The 19,906-nt window shown below is 33.0% G+C and overlaps 2 protein-coding genes and 1 pseudogene across 5 annotated transcripts; all 3 read left to right on the plus strand.

The window, feature by feature from the left end:
- On the plus strand, window positions 3,450–8,754 carry LOC109331940 (protein transport protein SEC23). Of its 2 annotated transcripts, none has more exons than XM_019566752.1 (6): window positions 3,450–3,667; window positions 3,780–4,487; window positions 4,884–6,704; window positions 7,742–7,858; window positions 7,966–8,037; window positions 8,251–8,754. In XM_019566752.1, the coding sequence occupies exons 2-6, from the start codon at window positions 4,005–4,007 to the stop codon at window positions 8,386–8,388; spliced, it is 2,631 nt and encodes an 876-aa protein (XP_019422297.1). In that variant the 5' UTR covers window positions 3,450–3,667; window positions 3,780–4,004; the 3' UTR covers window positions 8,389–8,754. The 2 variants fall into 2 exon arrangements, with proteins under 2 accessions (XP_019422297.1, XP_019422306.1); XM_019566761.1 differs by having other exon boundaries at window positions 3,985–4,487.
- Window positions 11,864–15,747, plus strand: LOC109331965 (probable polygalacturonase). Of its 3 annotated transcripts, none has more exons than XM_019566800.1 (8): window positions 11,864–11,957; window positions 12,117–12,156; window positions 12,715–13,041; window positions 13,828–13,948; window positions 14,026–14,200; window positions 14,322–14,392; window positions 14,815–15,489; window positions 15,576–15,747. In XM_019566800.1, the coding sequence occupies exons 2-7, from the start codon at window positions 12,139–12,141 to the stop codon at window positions 15,480–15,482; spliced, it is 1,380 nt and encodes a 459-aa protein (XP_019422345.1). In that variant the 5' UTR covers window positions 11,864–11,957; window positions 12,117–12,138; the 3' UTR covers window positions 15,483–15,489; window positions 15,576–15,747. The 3 variants fall into 3 exon arrangements, with proteins under 3 accessions (XP_019422345.1, XP_019422353.1, XP_019422336.1); XM_019566808.1 differs by having other exon boundaries at window positions 15,593–15,747; XM_019566791.1 differs by having other exon boundaries at window positions 14,815–15,747.
- Window positions 16,404–18,678, plus strand: LOC109325709 (annotated as a pseudogene).

Below are 19,906 nucleotides of genomic sequence, written 5' to 3' on the forward strand. Positions count from 1 at the left end.
TATTATTTTTGTATACTCAACTCAATACCATCAATAATAATTTTAAGTGTAACATTATTGCATATGATGATATTTGATCAATTTGAGAGGGAAAAGCAAAACTATTTTGGTATAAATAATTTCTGTTTCTATTAACGATAATGGAATAGTTAACTTATCATAATTTTTATATACGTGAATATTTGTAACGCAGTAATAAAAAGGATGTCATTTTTGTCAATAACTTTTTAAAAAAATTATCGACATCACTTATATTTTTCCCTCCTCATCCACTCTTATTATATTAATTCCTAATATAATACCTACGAAATTCTTAAGATGCTAAAATAAGTGTTTTTGGAGCTAATATGAAGGAAGAATGTGACACAAAAGACATTTTTTATGTCTACCTTTTTAAAAAAAATCATTTTTTTTGAAATTAGTCGTTTCATTTACTTGGTTATGATTTTCAAACGTGGGAAATCAATAAATACTAATTACTAATGTATATGAAAATGTGAAATATTAGTCATTCTATTATTGTTAATAGACACATGTTAACCTAGAAAATAATGTGGATCATGATTTACTAAAATAATGGCTGAAATGGTAATTTAAATTTTCTAGATACCAATTTGATGTACACGAAAATTAGTCGTCTTTTTTATTATTATTACAATATAAATATAAATATAGATATAGATATAGATATAGATATGTGTTAAATTGCCTATGTGTTAAATTGCATAGCAATACCTTGGTATAAATGTGGGCCAACAAAATCATGCACACCACCAACATGAAGACTTGTTTATATTTGTGTCTAATCACTTTTGGATTAACTAAACAGTTGTTACTTGTTAGGAACATTCGTGTATATATGTTTTAATACTTTCTTCCATCATTCATGTAACTAACTATATGCTTTTTAGATGATTCATGTAATGAATGGGTATGCATTAAATACTTTACAAACCAATGTTTATAAATTCAATTTTAACATAGTTTCCAAAATACATGAGGGTTGACTACATAAAGTTAAAAATAAGTGAGTACAATCACTTTAATCAAACAACATTTCAAGAGCCTAATTTAACCATCTAGGCTCACTATCTACAACCTCAAATTTTGTCCTCACTCTTTGTTGACATGTCTTGATTCTTCAATGTTGTCTTTATCATTAGCTCAACAAAAGAAAGTACATCACTTCCTAATCTACAAAATCTAACACATTCACCATTACACATTAATGGTTAATTAAGAAAGGAAATGCATACCTTACATTTGGGACCTCCATAAAACAATATGATGATAATGGTGGTAGTGGCAATATTTGTGATGGTAACGATGTTAAGGGTGGGAAAGTAGTGGTGACAACGACAATGACATGAGTGGGATGATAGTCTAAAAGTATTAAATGGTGTCAGTGACAACGACAATAATGATAGTAAAGAAGAAATAATACACTATAATATCTTATTCGTTTCTAACACAATTTCTCTCATAAGAATCAAATATAGAAAATACACTAGAATAACTTAATAGAATAAGACTTTGAGATAAGCCTACTTTACCCTTTTCAGTCACCAAACCATGCATCACAATAGAATACATTAGGTTATCTTATTGTGTTTTCTTTAACATAACCATTGAACTACTGTAAGTTTCAATTTTTTAGCCAATAAATATTTTTTTCTTCCATACAATGATCAACAATAACAATACAATGGCAACCCATGAAAATATCAACAAAATCCCCATACCTTTTGGAATGTTTATCTAACAATTTAAAAGACACATGGCTTTTTTTCTCTCACAAGAAGCTAGGATTTTGATTCCATTCGCAAAATGAAAAGCATTTGAGACTATAGAAGATCATAGTAATGTATCAATAGAGAAACATATGATTTTATAAGAAGTAGGGTATCCTGAGCAATTTTAATAATTATGTTCATTGATATTGTCAATATAGTATATGGTATTATACATACAATCATACTAAATTCAATAGAATTGTTTGATCTTAAAGGGGTCTTCTAAGAGTTATTTCTTTTTTTTGTCTAATCATTAATAACTTGATTATTTTTAGATAATAATATATATAAATGAATAAATAAATTTTTTCCAAAAAACGTGTTAGCGGAGGGAGACCTTTTAAGGATAGGAGACATAGGGCTAAAGAAAGGACTAAAAATGTATCTTTCATATATAATCGTGCATAATCTCAAATGTTATCAGTTCAAGTAAATAGACCAAATGATATAATGCAAGCAAAAGTTCATAATCATGAAAATATAGAATTTCATATAAATTATCATGTTTGCATATTCAATACTTGAATCTCCTATAACTATTCCAATAATAATATATGATGAGACATAACGGTTGTCATATATGTTTCATATCATCCTTGTTCACCACACCAGTACAACAGTAATGGTATTATATTAAAGACTAATCTTAGGAGTAATACCTTAATGTTTGTAAAGGCTAAGATCTTGAAATCAATATTATGAATTATAAGAACAAAAAGAAAATGAAAAGGAATGGAAATTACAAAGACAAAAAATGTTGTCTCCATTTCCAGCACATGGAAAAAAGTTATCATTCTAATGTAATTCTAGATATCCATCAATCAAATTAAAATACTTATACATAGAGTTAGAAACAAATCGAACATTAATCATAGTTCAGCTTGGTTCAACTCAATACGGATTTAATAAGCTCCAAACTTTAAAATAAGTTCTGTTTCTAACTTGAATTCAGCTAAAGTTTATAAACTCTTCTATTCGACGCGTCAGATCGAATTCGTTTGATTCCTCAAGAATTGACGAACTGTTTTACTTCAACTCATTAGTTTGACTGGATCAGTTTATTAGCTAAAATATTGTTTGTTTATATAAAATTAAAAAAGTATACATATATATGATTAAGATAACTCATCAATCATGAATGTTTGACTCATTTATTTAATTGATTTAAATTTTTTAGTTCAAGTTCAACTTATTATTTATGAACTAAATTTATCAAACTATATAGTGAGTCGAATTTCCAAAAAATGCTCCAAATTATTACAAATCCTACTTCAACATGATAAACCTCCCCATAAAAAAACTAAACAATAAGTGTTAGTAAAAATGTCAATTTATTACATTTTTGAATTAAATAATTTTAAATTGGAAATATAATCCCACTTGAACATCCTAATTTTAGTATATATATATATAAAGTAATATAAAAATATATTTATATAAAACTATAAAATATGATATATATATATATATATATATATATAATCAAATTACCTTATTAATTTAATAAATTGAACCAAAATTGCTTGACTCATTTATTTAATCAATTTTTTAGGTGAGTTCAATTTATTTAATTCATATTATTAAAATAAATAACATTTGAATTTCCACAAATATGAAATTATTTGGGTTGATTCTCGTGAAAGAACATGCCGTAGCAATGGGGCCGAATATAAGAAGAACATGAAGGAACGCAAGTACAAAGCCGAGGTTTCAGTTTGATTTATTGCGAAGGGTGTTGTTTTTTTTGCAGGTAAAAAGTAATAATAATAATAATATTAATAATAATAACAAGAACATTTTCCCAAATTGAACGTGGCATGACATAAAATGATAAAATCTCCATTCATTCTTTCTTTCTTGTGAGTTTCTCTCAGGTACCTTTCTTTTTATCTCTCTTCTTTTCATTCAATTCTTGATCTCTTTTCTTTAATTCAATCATTTTCTCTTTTTCACTTAGCTCCTTGATTATTCTCTATATCTATGCAGTGGGTAACTGAGAATCTTCAATTTGTGAAGAATTTGGTTGATTTATATCATTTCTTGTCACTCTTGAATTTCAATCACAACCCCAGAATCAATTTTACCTATAAAACTGTACAAAATTGTGGAAAGTTTAATTCTTTGTTACTGGGTTTATAAAGGGGACTTTACTTTCAATAAAGTTTAATTCTTTGATACTGGGTTTATAAAGGGACTTTACTTTCAATTTCAATGGCTAACCCAACACAACCTAATGTTGGGTTCACCTCTTCAAACACCCAAGAAAGACAGGGTCCAACTCCTCCTAACCCTGACAACAAGGCTCCAATTCTACCTCCTCCAAGTTTTGTAACACCACCTAGGTTTCCTCCACCAACATTACATTTACAGAAACAAGATCAAGCCTCAAATGTTTTGTCGCCGGCCAATGACGGGGTTATTAGAACTGGTAGTGGTCATGTTCCTCACTTGAGTACCCCTCCTGGACCTCCTGTTTTTACCTCACCTGTTCGCCCTGCTGCTGTTCCATTTCGCACGTCCCCTGCATCGCCTCAGCCAGTTGCCTTTTCTTCTGGCTCATCTTTACCGGCATTGTCACCGCAGCAACTTTCAAATGGTTCGGATGAGTTGCAGCAGCACCGAGTTTCTGATAGTATAATAGAAGACCATGTCCCTGCTGAAGACTCATCCTTTGTTCTTTTCTCAGCCCATAAGGTATATACTTTGTTAGTTTGTTTATACCAAGATGTGAATTTTTTACATTGAATTATATTATTCTTTATGCTCAATTATTTAATATGTACATAAACCATGTTACTTATTAGAGCCTTAGAGGTAAATGGTTTGTCTATAGATATTATTTACTATAAAACATTATTACATATATTGGTTTTTTCGTATATAAATCATGTTTTGACCTTCTCTTTTGATTTGATAAGTAGGTATATAAATGATGTTTTAAAGAAAAACAGTTAGTCCATAGACATGATTTACACTAGCACATTATGACATCGCTTTATTCATGTAGCCCACCCTGCCTAGTGGGAAAATGCTTGGTTGATGTTGTATATAAATTGTGTTTTAACCTTCTCCTTTGAATTTGGTAAGCAGGTATTGAAACAGAAGAAACAAGCTAATGTACCCAGTTTAGGTTTTGGGGCATTGCTCTCTCCTGGGAGGGAGATCTCGACAGGACCACAAGTAATACAGCGTGATCCCCATCGCTGCCAAATCTGTGGTGCTTATGCAAATATCTATTCCAATATATTGCTTGGATCAGGCCAGTGGCAGTGTGTTATATGTCGGAAACTGAATGGAAGTGGTGGAGAGTACATTGCGTATAACAAGGAAGAGCTTCACAGATTTCCTGAACTATCTTCACCCATGGTTGATTATGTTCAAACTGGGAACAAGGGGCCTAGTTTTGTTCCTGTTTCAGATTCCAGAATATCTGCCCCAGTTGTTCTTGTTATAGATGAATCTTTAGATGAACCCCACTTGCAGCATCTACAGAGCTCTTTGCATGCTTTTGTTGATTCTCTCCCTCCAACAACAAGATTAGGAATTGTACTATATGGCCGTACTGTATCAGTATATGACTTTTCAGAGGAGTCAGTTGCATCTGCTGATGTGCTTCCCGGGGACAAGTCACCAAGTCAAGAATACTTGAAAGCGTTGATTTATGGTACTGGCATATACTTGTCGCCAATGCATGCTTCACTGCCAGTAGCACATTCCATATTTTCATCATTGAGGGCATACAAGTTGAACATACCAGAAGCTTCCAGAGATAGGTGCCTAGGAACTGCTGTTGAGGTTGCTCTTGCTATAATTCAGGGCCCATCAGCTGATCTGTCCCGAGGGATAGTCAAAAGGTTAGGGGGAAATAGTAGAATTATTGTCTGTGCCGGTGGACCAAACACTTATGGTCCTGGATCTGTTCCACATTCTTTTAGTCACCCTAATTATCCTTATATGGAAAAGACAGCATTAAAATGGATGGAGAATCTAGGTCGTGAGGCTCATCGACACAATACTGTGGTAGATATTTTATGTGCTGGAACATGCCCCGTGAGAATTCCTATCTTACAGCCTCTTGCAAAAGCATCAGGTGGAGTTTTGGTTCTTCATGATGATTTTGGGGAAGCGTTTGGTGTTAATTTGCAAAGGGCATCTGCTAGATCAGCTGGCTCTCTTGGTTTGTTAGAATTGCGAACATCGGATGATATTCTCATAACTCAAGTTGTGGGTCCCGGGGAAGAGTCACATGTAGACACCCATGAATCATTTAAAAATGACACTGCTCTTTATATTCAAATGCTGAGTGTTGAAGAAACACAGTGCTTCTCTATCTCCATGGAAACTAAAGGAGATATTAAAAGGGATTCTGTCTTTTTCCAGTTTGCAATTCAGTATTCAAATGTTTATAAAGCCGATGTGTCAAGGGTCGTCACTGTTAGACTGCCAACGGTAGATAGTATTTCAGGATATCTGCAGAGTGTTCAGGATGAAGTGGCCGCGGTCCTCATTGCAAAGAAAACTCTGTTACGGGCCAAAAACCATTCCGATGCAATTGATATGCGAGCTACAATAGATGAAAGAATCAAGGATATTGCTCTAAAATTTGGATCCCAATTACCCAAATCAAAACTTCATCGCTTCCCAAATGGGATTTCTCTCTTACCGGAACTCCTTTTCCATCTCAGGAGAGGACCACTATTGGGAAGCATTATTGGCCACGAAGATGAAAGGTCTGTTCTGAGGAATCTGTTTCTGAATGCATCCTTTGATCTATCACTTCGAATGTTGGCTCCTCGTTGTCTAATGCACAGGGAGGGGGGAACTTTTGAGGAGCTACCGGCTTATGATCTTGCTATGCAGTCTGATGCTGCTGTAGTACTTGACCATGGCACTGATGTCTTCATTTGGCTGGTATGCCTCTTATTATCTCTTCTAGCATGATATTTTGTTGTTGTTGGAGATGTGGATAAATTAACTTATAATCTTTACCTTTTGATGTTTTTTGGGGATTGTTTTGAACCAAGTATCGTTATACATTACTGCACTTATTTCCTGCCGATGATCACAAATGTAGTATAGGGCTTTTCTTTTTTATTTTGGCCTTCGAAGTTGTAGAGGGCTGGGTCTGTAGTTTTTCTTCTTTTTTCAGTTTTTGTGTGTTTGGGAAGCCAGGTTGGTGTGTTGTTTGAAAGTTGAAACGCATTGGCCTGTGTACAAACAAGACTTTAGGCTTTATTAGACATTTGGTCTTTAGTTTTGCTAAATTTAATTTTGTTCTCCCCAGTTTCAATTGAAACAAATGCTAATCAGTTTTCAAGTTGTTGTAATTAAGTTTCTTATCATATTGTTGTGATAAGAAACTAACCCCTTTTGGGGTGTGTGGCTACCCTTCCCAACAAATGTCGCTCATAGGAATCGACTCTTTGACCTAGTACGATACAAAGAGATCCAATGAGACCTTACGTCACTCGGCCAACATCTATCATCCCCAGACCCCTCAAAGTAGGAGCCTCGTGCATTGGGCCGTCCTTTTTTTATACCTTTTGTTGGGATGGCAAAACCTCTTTTGAGCTTATATGTTGTCGAATTTGATGATGAGGCAACCTTTTTTTGATAAATTGCTTACATTGAGATGACATGCAAAATGCCCACATCAACAGTGCCAGTACTACAAAAAGAAGGCTCAACTTCAATGGCATACTAAGAAAACATGTGGCCAACTCCATTGTAATTAAAACTACGGTTACTTGAACTAAAATTTGGTAAAATTAATGAGACCAAAATCATAAATTGAGTCTATATTTTGCATTCATCAATATAAATCCTATTTCTGGGTTAAGTGGTGGTCTTTTAACATTTTTGTTTCCCGTGTTTGGCATCTTTGAGTGTACGGAATGTTCATTTTCTTGTTCTGCTTAAAATATAATTTTTTGATGGGTGGATCATAGGGTTCTGAGGTTGCAGCTGATGAAGGAAGAAATGCTGCTGCTTTAGCTGCTTGCCGGACATTGGCAGAAGAGTTAACCGAGTTCCGTTTTCCAGCTCCTCGTATCCTTGCATTTAAGGTCAATTTTCTTACTAATCACTCTGCATGTTTTTATCTCCATATCTTACAGTTCCATCTTCTGATTATAAGGTAAAACTAATAACAGATTATTTACATTTGAAACAGGAGGGTAGCTCCCAGGCTCGATATTTTGTCTCTCGTCTCATACCGGCACATAAGGATCCTCCTTATGAACAGGTGAGCAAAACCATCACTTTATTCTTTCTTTGTGAAACTGAAATGAGTTTACTGAAGTTCTGTGTAGTGTTACATATTTTTGTGTGTCATAGTCGAAAACCAAGGACATTTCACGACGTTGATAGATGTGGACAAAACACAATAGAACGAGTCATGTCTCTATTACGAGTTAGGTCTTATTGCATATTGAATGATGCATGCAACTTTTTGCAGGAAGCGAGATTCCCACAACTTAGGTCATTGACACAAGAACAGCGGACGAAGCTGAAAAGTAGTTTTGTTCACTTTGACGATCCTAGTTTCTGCGAGTGGATGCGAAGTTTGAAAGTGGTGCCACCGGAACCACGCTGATCAACTCTGCTTTGGCGGTGGTCGATTTTACACCCTTTGTACAAGGTTGTTGCATCTTTCAATCAGCAAGTGACTGGACATGTTTGTTTGCCTTATTTTTTATGTTTACTTGGGAAAACAACCAATTTTGTTTTGATGATGTTTCACATGTGACATGTCCCTAAAACTCTTGCTTCAATGTCTGAATCCATTGATTTTGTTCACTTCCCAGAATAGTTATATGCAATTGCAAGTTGCATTTGGAGAAAAATAGTGGGACTACTCTTGTTTTTTTGTGTGGAAGAGGCACATAAAAGTTTTGCAATTTACATGGTGTTAAAACTATACCTTAGAGTAATAAAGAATTTGTCATAATAATTTATCATATTTGTTATAGCAGATATTGATTGCCAATGAATTTCTTTAATATTTCCATCTATTTGACAATGATTTATTTTAAAAGTTGATATTTTACTATATTGAGAAATACCCTACTTAATAGATTAGTCAACCTAATACATTAGTTAATTATTAATCTTGTTGTATGATTTAGTGACAATGTATAAAACTTATATACTGTTGATACATATATATTTTTCTTTCCTAAAAAATGTATAACTTGTACAATTTTTTGTGTTGGATAGAATAATACTTAATTATTAATTTTTTAACTTAAATATATTTTTGAATCAAACTCAACAAAAAAAAATAGGATACCAGGCTTTTGAATGGCAGATGCAGAGGATGATATTTATGACAACTTTGTATCTGATGTTGTCTGTCCTAGGACCTTGTCTTCTTCTTTATAGACATGTCTTTTTTCTTAATAAATTCATCAAAATAGATGTTTAGGGAAGAAATACAAAAATACTTATTTCCTATATTTTTTTCTTAACATGAATTATTATATTTGTTTAATGACATACTAATGAGGACAAAATAATATGAGTTATATACATTATCATCATATTATCATCTATCATTCATGTTTACTTTTCATATATATGTATTACATTCTATACTAATTTAGAACTAATTAATAACATGAATTTCTGATAGAAACTAAGCACTTAAAAACAAACAAAAAGTAATCACTTTTGAAATATTATGTATTAATTATTTATCAAATTTAAAATAATGACTGAAATAGCTAAGTTGTTTATAAATGTTTTTCTAAAATGATTACTCATATTTATCTATTTTTTCTATAGAAAATCAAGAATGATTAGAGTTGTTTTTATTATCTTATAATTACTCAGAAATAAGGAATATTGAGTGAAAATGAAATCATAAACGACAGATACTCTCTTTCATTAGAATGACAAAATGAGCAAGAGGAAATTACACCATATGGGTAATTATAGGATGTTTTGACATTACATATAACTAGCGTGTCGAATGACATTCTGTAAATGCCGATCCACATTCTTATTTTCTAACTAGGTATGGGAAGAGTGGAGAGTCACAAGTGAGACACCACGTCTTGAACCAAAACCTTAAGACATTAGTTTCATGGGCCTTTCCTTCTTATAAACTCTTTCACTCCTCCCTACATATCCAATGTGGGACTTCACACTTGAATAAACCCAACAATAAGTGTATATACACCAAGCCGGAATTGCTAGTAATCGCCAGTCAGCCATACGACGGTGAATTCGTTCTCGGACCTTGTACACACTGCCCGTCACACTATGGGAGCTGGCCATGCCCAAAGTCGCTACCTTAACCGCAAGGAGGGGATACCGAAGGTAGGACTAGTGACTAGAGTGAAGTCGTAACAAGGTAGCCGTACTGGAAGGTGTGGCTGGATCACCTCAAGCGGAATGACCATGACGTGTGCATGTAGGATGAACCAAATCCTCATTGAATTTTATTTTTTCGTTAGAAGGGGCTCGCACATGTTTTGCAGTATCCCTAGAAGTAGGAGAATATATGGAATAGTAGTGACGCATTGATGAAAAAGAATAAAAGAACATGTGAACATTATTAATGATATTATAAAATAATAAAATTGGAATATAAAAATTATGTCAAAGTGGTTACTAAAAGAAATTGATTGAAATTATATATGTTCAATTAAAGACATATTTTGCATATATATATATATATAGTAGTAAGAATAGGAATATAAAAATTTCCCCAATTCAATTATTTAAATATTCTTTAGACATATTTTACTTTTATATACTACTAATGTGACGATAAATATTTCGTGTCTACCGACTCACATTCTTATTTTATAATATTAAGTGTTCAATTTTTATATATTTTATTTCATAGAATTGTAATGTTTTTGATTGAGTGCACTTTATATTATATAATGACCAAATTAATGTGAGATATATGGTTATTATGTTAATGGTAGTTACCTAAGATTATATGATTTTTTGTAAAAATTAAAAAAATTAAGAGCAAAAGTAAAAGTTACAACATGATGGTACACCATGTTTGACTTTATATATAGTATATAAACATATAATATATAATATATATATATATAAATATATATATATATATATATTTATAGTGTAGATAAAAGTCAAGTCATAAAAATAATTTATTAATTTTATACAAATAAACAATTACTAATATAATCTTCATTTATGTTATTTTATTATTGATATAATGTTTACTTTTTATCTTTATCGTCAAAGTTTTTTGTTTCCTTGTAGGAAACTGAAAGTTGTAACAAAAATAATTTGACAAAAAAAATATACAGTGACATCGAATGAGTTTTATATATCATTATTGTATTATTTATATTTAATTATTATTTATTTTTTAAAATAATATATAAATGAATGATGTATTAAATATAATAATATATAAATATTACTTCAATAAATATTATTAACATCATGGACTTTGAAGTGAATAGTATTTGTTTACTGTATTGAACTGTTATTATCGTAGAACAATAAACCTCATCTTCTGTTATGTTTTCCTTGTTGGCCAATAAACAACTAAGTTTATACGGTCCAATCAACAAAATATTATTCTTTATCATGTTTAGTGTTTATTGTGTTAAATTATATTTTTAAAATTATGTTCAAAGGTAAGATCATAAATTTGGATTGAGATTCTTTCTAATACTAGACCCTCAAGAATTGAAATGTGAATGAGAAAGAAATGATATTTAATAATTTTAAATATTATTTTATTAAAAATAATTCATACTACATGTTAATTTCTGCATCATCCAGAATAAGTATCTCTAGTATCTGATAGGATCTATATTCATTAAATTACTTTCCACTTACCTTAATTGATATCACATATCATGTAACTCGAGTATAAGAATCCTCTTATTAATGGAATGGAGATCAGAGAGACAAATACTACGAAAAAATAAAGAAAACAATAACATGATAAAATATTTTTATCATTTTATATATAATGTAATAACACTTTCGCTATTAAAAATATATGTAAAAACAAGTATTTGTTTATCTCGATGAAGAGAATCATTTTTCATGTAAGTCTAATATGGCATAATATATATTAACAGTAGTGCTGCATGCAAAGCTGAATTATGTGCAAACCTCTTCAGCTTTGTCTGAACTTGGACTTGAGTTGAAGAAGCAGAAGAGGTAACAGTACTTGTCAATGATTTTTACTTGTGTGGTAATGGTGCTGAAGTTGTGATCTTTTTCATTGACCAACCCTTCAATCAAATGTTACATTTTTCTTATTCTTGTGGAATTTAATGAAAAAATCAAACCTTATCTTCATGTTCTAACTTCTTTCAGGGAAATCTTGGATCTAATTCATATGAGGAGACCTTCAACAGTGAGTTCTCTTTCATTGCTCTTCTCTACTATTTTCTGTCCTAACCCAATTTTACTTGTTTTGTTCATGTTAACTTTAGTAATTAGTAGTGAATGCAGAAAAATCTGTTTTTTTAGCACAGATCAAGAACAAATCACTGTTTTTGGCGCAACGGTAAAGTTGTTCCTTAGTGACTATGAGGTTACGGTTTCAAATCCCGGAAACAACCTCTTCTCTTGTGGGGTAAGACTGAGTACATTTACCCTCTCAGACTCTACTAAGTGAGAGCCTCGTGCCTTGTGCAACCTTTTTTTAAAGAACAAACCACTGTTCATCTTCAGTATGATTGGAGTTACTCATTTCCAGTAATTCTTAAAGAAGTGATACTTTGTTGGTGGAAAAGTGGGTGGTGATTGGTTATGTACTTTTTTACTCTTGGTTGTTCCTTTTCTGATATTTTAACCTCCTCAATTTGAAATAACTGAATTGGTTTATATCTCTATCCGGATCCGACTTGAATTTCCATAAGTTTTATGGTCTCTTTAGTATACTTGAATTTCATAAATGTTTGCGTTGCAGCTTGTGAATGTGGTCCTGGTATTTGCATTGTTCAGTTGTAGCACATGGACAGTGTGGAGCAGAAGCGGCTCACTTTGCAAACATACAAACTTCGAGGAAATTCGACGGCCTCATAGTGTCAGTATCACTGAATTTGGAGCAGTAGGGGATGGAGTCACTCTCAACACAAAAGCATTTCAGAATGCCATCTTCTACTTAAACTCGTTTGCAGATAAAGGAGGAGCAAAGCTTTTTGTCCCGGCTGGCCGATGGTTAACTGGTAGTTTTGATCTCATCAGTCATCTAACTTTGTGGCTGGACAGGGATGCAGTAATTCTTGGATCAACGGTAAGCCAATCTTTGTGAATTATTTAGTACTAAGATGCAGGGAAAATGAAGTTTATTTAGTCTAGCTGCTTTGTTGGCTTGTCTACAGTTATTCCAAAGTAGGTCACTTTCGACATACTTGTCTTGTTTTTGGTAATGAACCGATACGTAATTTCTGAGATATATGTTAATTAACCATGCAAGGATTGTATTTTGACATTTAAATTTAGAGTTAAGTAGTCTATAAGGTAAGTGAGGTTTGTAGTTTGTGTTGGACCAAACATTGTCACTAGCCCGAAATTTACAGCTGTTGGTACGGCTGCAGCTTTATCTGCTCAAATCTTATCGGAATTGCATTTGGCTTTAGGGGCTGCAACCTTTATAAGTGACATAGGGTAGGTTATTAAGCTCATATATTCTAAGGGAGAGGCTGACCAAAATAAGCCAACAATCCTCTAGTGTCACCTGGAAGATTCGAACTCATGTCCTTGCTCTAATAGCATTTGTTAATGGAATGCTTACCACTAAATCTTTAGCGGTAGACAAGGGTGCACCTTTATTTCCTTAAAACTTCTCGGAATCGGATCCGACTCAAGGGATTGCATAGGAGAGATGGTGGCCAAGTAAATCCAACATTTTATACAAGTCCATCAAATCCTAAGAGAGATGCTGGCCAAATAAAGGCAACATTTTATACACCGGGCTTATGTCCTACGTAATTTTTAGTTTAATCTGCTTAGACCTTGCAGTCTCCCTCAATTCTGATATATAGCATGTGAACTTAATAACATATCTTGCTTGTCACAGGACCTCAACGATTGGCCAGTTATTGATCCTTTACCATCATATGGACGAGGAAGGGAGTTGCCGGGTCGAAGACATAAGAGCCTCATTTATGGCGACAATCTGACTGATGTCATCATAACAGGTTAGGAACTACAGAATATATAAATTTATCTTCTACGTACTTATTGGTTTATTGACGCCATCAGTGTCTAAATGAAGGTGACAATGGAACTATTGATGGTCAAGGGAGTATCTGGTGGAGCATGTTTAAGAACAAAACATTGGATTATACACGTCCGCATATGGTCGAATTGGCAAATTCAACAGCGGTTCTGATTTCAAATTTAACCGTTTTGAATTCTCCGTTTTGGACCATTCATCCTGTATATTGCAGGTTTGTCCCCTACATAAGGATTGAGTTTATGCTTTATTCCTTATTTGCTGTACTTCAAGTACTTTAGATTACAACTTTACGATTGTAGTGAGATTCAAGATTGTTTTTTCTTGATGAACAGCCATGTTACGGTTCAGAACGTCACCATCATTTCTCCTCTTAAATCACCAAACACAGATGGGATTGATCCAGGTGATTTTCTTCCTTAGGCTGGAACGTCATAACTCGCAATCGACTAGTAACCCAAGGGCATGTTTCTTTCATAAAAATTAATTAAGTGCTTATTTTGGTACCGTTTATCACATGAAAGCTTATGACCTTTCCAATAAGCTCCTTCTACCTTATTTCTTAAAGCTTCTACTGAAATAAGTTACAAGGACTTATAGGAATATCATAAACTATATTCATAAGCTTATGACCTTTCCAATCGCTCCCAAGATTAATTTTCGAAAATTCACAATTTTAAAGGGAAATTTTCATTTCAAGCAAAAGAAGGCAGAAAATTCTAGATGTGTGCATTATATAGCAAAGGAGTGTCCTAGGTTTAAAGCAATGTATGTAATATACTTTTTAGATTCATAAGATTCTCATATACACTTTTCAATTGTGTTCAGACTCTTCAGATGATGTATGCATTGAAGACTGTTACATAAGCACTGGTGATGATATGATTTCCATAAAAAGTGGTTGGGATGAGTATGGCATTGCATTCGGTCGTCCAAGCAAAAACATTATTATCCATCGACTCACCGGCCAAACTCAAAGCAGTTCAGGGATTGCTATTGGCAGTGAGATGTCTGGTGGTGTATCAGAAGTTTATGCCGAAGATATTCGCATGTTCAATTCGAACAATTCTATCAGAATAAAAACTGCTCCTGGAAGGGGTGGTTATGTCAGAAATATCTATATATCGAATGTGACATTGGTTAATGTTACTACTGCTATTAGGCTTACTGGTTTATATGGTCAACATCCAGATGATGGTTATGACCCGAATGCACGACCCGTAATAGAAAATATTACAATTAAGAATATTATAGGAGATCAAATAAAAAATGCAGGTATTGTACAGGGCATAGAAGGTGACAATTTTGTTAACATATGTCTCTCAAACATTATCCTTCATGTGACATCAAGCTATCCATGGAACTGCTCTAATGTTCAAGGATACTCTGACAATGTTTTGCCAGAAGTTTGTGTGCAACTTAAGGAAAGAATAATCCCTGATCATTCTTCAGAATGTTACCATTTGTCGAATCTCGAGCCGAGATCAAATAACTAAAGAAGAGGTGCTTGGTTTATGTCTTGGTAAATTGTGGAGTATATAGAATTCTGCTATGCTGCAAAAGCTCACTTATAGTTTGAATTTTGTTTGGTGCATTTTTTGAGCAGGACAAATTTCAAGTGACATAAGAAGTTGAGTGGTGTAGCTGATTTTCTGGTATTCCATCTGCACACAGATACTTAGAGATTATTATTATTTCATGTAACTTGTGTGCAGTAAGAAATAATTGAGTGATTTATTAGAAATACTAGCAAGTTTAATGCTTTTCTCATGTCTTGCTTTTTTAGCCACAAATTATGGCTTTGAAAAATAAAATAAAAAATGAATATTTTGTTTTTCCATTGATTCCGAGGAAAAAATGTTGTACTCTAATTCATAGTTATATAATTCTCTCATTTATCCACGTATCGGTTCATCATAAAGTGAAAGAGAAAATTAGTTGGTATAACTATAAGCAAGAAAAAATAAGTTTGTAGTTAACAATTTCTTTACATTTATGGCAAATTAATCAAAAAGAGCATAGAACTTTGGTATCATTTGTTTAGAGAAATATGAAATATTTCACTTTTCACATGTGATTGACAAATAATTATTATTAAGTGAATCAACTAATGCACCCAATTGTTAGTTGTCCATAGTGAAAGCTTTGCTCAAAAGTTGTAGCTTAATTGTTGAGAAAAAGTTGCTTTGTGAAATAGAGATATATGCCTATAATATTCAAAATGTTTAGCATATTGGATATTAATAGAATATTTTCCAAATTTTGCAGCTATAAGCTACTTTGTATGCGTCTACGTGACCAACATCTCTATATAATTTAATTTAATCAGTTTTATTATTATCTCTAAGTTAATGTCATTATTTTAAACGAGTTAAGACAAATAGTTATGGAGAGCATAGACAACTTTATGCTTGAAAATGGAAAATATAATCATAAAGAGTCAACAATTTGCAACATTTAGTGGATCTCTAAGAGAGGAGGGTGATACATATAAAATAATAAGCAAACCTTTATTACACTAGATAAGGTCGATTAAAGATTAAATGATATCATAATACTCGATCTTCATTATCAAAGCATTTTATTGATTAAGTCTTTTTAATTATTTTCTCTGTGTTTTTTCTTGATCTTTCTTGCTCTAGGAAATGAACTAGCTTCCAATTGATCTAATCTACTTATAAGACTTTTATCAATCTCATTTATATATGTCCAAACCACCTGAAACTGTCACGTGATTCTACCATTTTTCTACTGTAAGAGGTGGGTACATTATTTTTGCTAAATAAATAAAAAATGTTCATTCCAGCCATGAAACTTTTCAAAGAAATCATGCATATATATATATAATTCAACTCCTTTCCTCAGTTGCCACTTCATTTTCCTACTTTCACACCATCTCTCACATTCACATTATCATAGTTTTGGTTCAGTGCCACTCTTGCACTTACATTCACCTTTCACTGTAGATTACAAATTTACAATACTACAAAATGGGAAGGCACTCTTGCACTTACATGAGGAGGATGAAAAACTTCTGAGTCATATAACAAAGTATGGACATGGATGTTCGAGCTCTGTTCCTAAGCAAGCAGGTAATCCAATTAAACAAACTTTAATCTCGAAATTCGACAAAGTTTTATGTTGGTTGGTTCTAAAGTCTGGACTACCTAACCCAACTTTTTCATTTTATCTGGACTTAAGACCGACTATGCATATCATCAATTTTGTTTGCTGTGACAAGTTTACAAAGGTGTGGTAAAAGCTGCAGGCTTAGGTGGATTAATTACTTAAGGCTGATTTAAAGAGAGGTACATTTTCACTTGAAGAGGAAAGTGTCATCATTGATCTCCATGCAGTGTTAGGAAATAGGTACATTCAACCCTTCTTTCCATTATAAAATTGCTTCACTTTATTTATTTATTTGACCCTATGACTCATAAACCATTATCTAAGGTTGAGAATGGAGAGAACAAAAACATGAGCCAAAAGAAAATACCAGAAGATGTATCCAATGAATTGAACTTACTCAATTCAGATGCAGCTTCTTGTGAACATAGAAACTCTTCAATTGCCTTAAAGTCCTATGTTACTAAGATGAAAGGTTCTTCCAAGATTAACAACAAAGATGGAATCAATTTGATGAACAATTGGTCCAATAAGGACTTGTTCCTAGACAGGTTTATGTCATCAAATGAGGAGAGTTACACAACCATTTTCCAAACCTCAGATGTGATGGGAAATTACCCTCTTCAGATGAGTTATGCATCATCCAATCATCACACTCTCCCAACTAACTCAAACTCTAGTCATTGGTTAAGCCGAACTCGAAGACACTTCGATATGAACTCGGAATTTACTTCCGATTCCATCGATGTCATATTGATTATTCCACCTACAACAATCACATCATTTCTCCCAACTTCTTTTTGCTACAAGCCATCTCTTCATGTCCCTTCAGAAGATATGTCTACCTCTTCGTTCAACGCGAACGGATCGCATTACTGCGACGCCAGTACCTCCAACAATAGCAATAGCAGCAATAGAAGTAATGGCAGAAAAGTGTTGATAAGTAACAACTTCCCCTTCATGGAAAGCCAGGCAGAAGAAGTAAAGTGGTATGAGTACCTTCACAATCCAATGCTAATGCTAAATGCTGTCCAAAATCAGGGTCCTCAATCTTTATGCAGTGAGATAAAGCCTGCAATATATTGTGGTGGTGTATTTGAGATCGGGTTCTTACATTCTTACAGTGCAGTAAGAATTCAATAACAAAGATTGTTGTTTTATACTGGGATGGTATGGTTGATAGTCTGCTTGCACGCACATCTTAGGCAATGTCACGAAACGTCTTAAAGAGAGCAACCTGTTCGTGACTCAGCCAGAAAGTATTATTTCGTGTCATTTAAATTGTTGCAAACTACTGTAACAACAATTGAGTCGCTACAACTAAGACGGCTGATTTTTCAACAGTATATGATACTTTAGGTGCTATATTGCCTCATTCAAAGAAGCAGCAACAACTAACCCAAAGTACTAGTATCTTTTCCAAGGATATGCAAGAGTTAATAGAAGTCTTTGTACATATATATAGCAGGCTTTAACATAAACAATGATTTTAGAAGATGGTTCCAAACAAGGGATTGATGTTCTTAACACAGGTGTGCAAAACCACGCGTTTAAATCTTGAAAACAATCTCTCTGGTCCTCTGAGGGACCACTAGTCTCTCCGATTGCACTGGGTCGGCCATTTTGTTACATGACCATTTCTTTCACCCTCTTCATTTTGGTTATATTTTTTATAGTATTTAAAGAAAGAAATATTATAGTGATGAAAATAGAAGTGGAGACGAAAGACTTAGACAATAAAAAACTTCAGTTATATAAGATACTATTGTTGACTTTTGGAGCTACACGACAATATAAGCTCTATCGTTATTTAGAATGTTTTACTTTTTATTAGCCTGCCTTATAAATGAATTTAGAGGTGGGTTGCTTCTTCTTGATATTTCTAAGCACTTCCACTAATTACATTATGAATAGGACTACCTTGAAATTCCTAGACTATAATTATCTAGAAAACTATAGGCTTTTACACCAATAATGAATCATCAATATGCTTATGGATTAATGTTTAAAATTGTAGCAACTTTCAACAAATTTTCAGCCAAACCAATTTGTTTGTCTTTACCTTCTTGGGTGTGGGTAGAAATATAATTGCATAATAAGGATTGCTTTGCATTGTTCTTTCTACTCTCTTTTGCTATAAGTACATTACCATGGTGCATTTCCATATCTATGCCATCACATAAGTTTATTGTTGAAGGGGAGGTGTCACTTTATCTCCCCTTACCACACTAACTTTCACATTACTCAAAATCATACTTATATAATTTTCCAACTTACTCTATGGACTATACACCGAATTCACTGTATCGTATATCAAGTTCCTCATAAATAAAGAAGTTTTCATGAAGTAATGGTAAAAAATGACAAACCACTTATCCATACCCATACTATATTTTATAGGTACTACTAAGGGTATCTTCTTGCCCTTTTCGGTTAAGAACTAATCTTTTTTGGGGTTCTTGGCTGACCTTCTCAATAATGGAACCCTTGACCTTTTAGTTTTTAGTCATCCTAGAGAAAAATCTTACACCACTAGACCAACATATTATTGATCATACTGAACTATATAACTATGCCCAAGATGACACCAAAGTTGACCATGCAGCATTTTAACCAATCAAAGATTGTAAAGGCCTAAAACGGTTACCTATCATTTTATTTGAGAGAAAAATGATTTGTTCACTTCCATAATAGACTTAAACTTTCCACATCTATGCAATTTAATTTTACTAGCACAACTAGGTGGTTGGTCTTGTGTACCCTCTATAAAACTGAAGTGAATAATTTTCTTTAC

This window comes from Lupinus angustifolius, chromosome LG02 (assembly GCF_001865875.1).
Source record: "Lupinus angustifolius cultivar Tanjil chromosome LG02, LupAngTanjil_v1.0, whole genome shotgun sequence".
In the NCBI taxonomy this organism is placed as follows: Eukaryota; Viridiplantae; Streptophyta; class Magnoliopsida; order Fabales; family Fabaceae; genus Lupinus; species Lupinus angustifolius.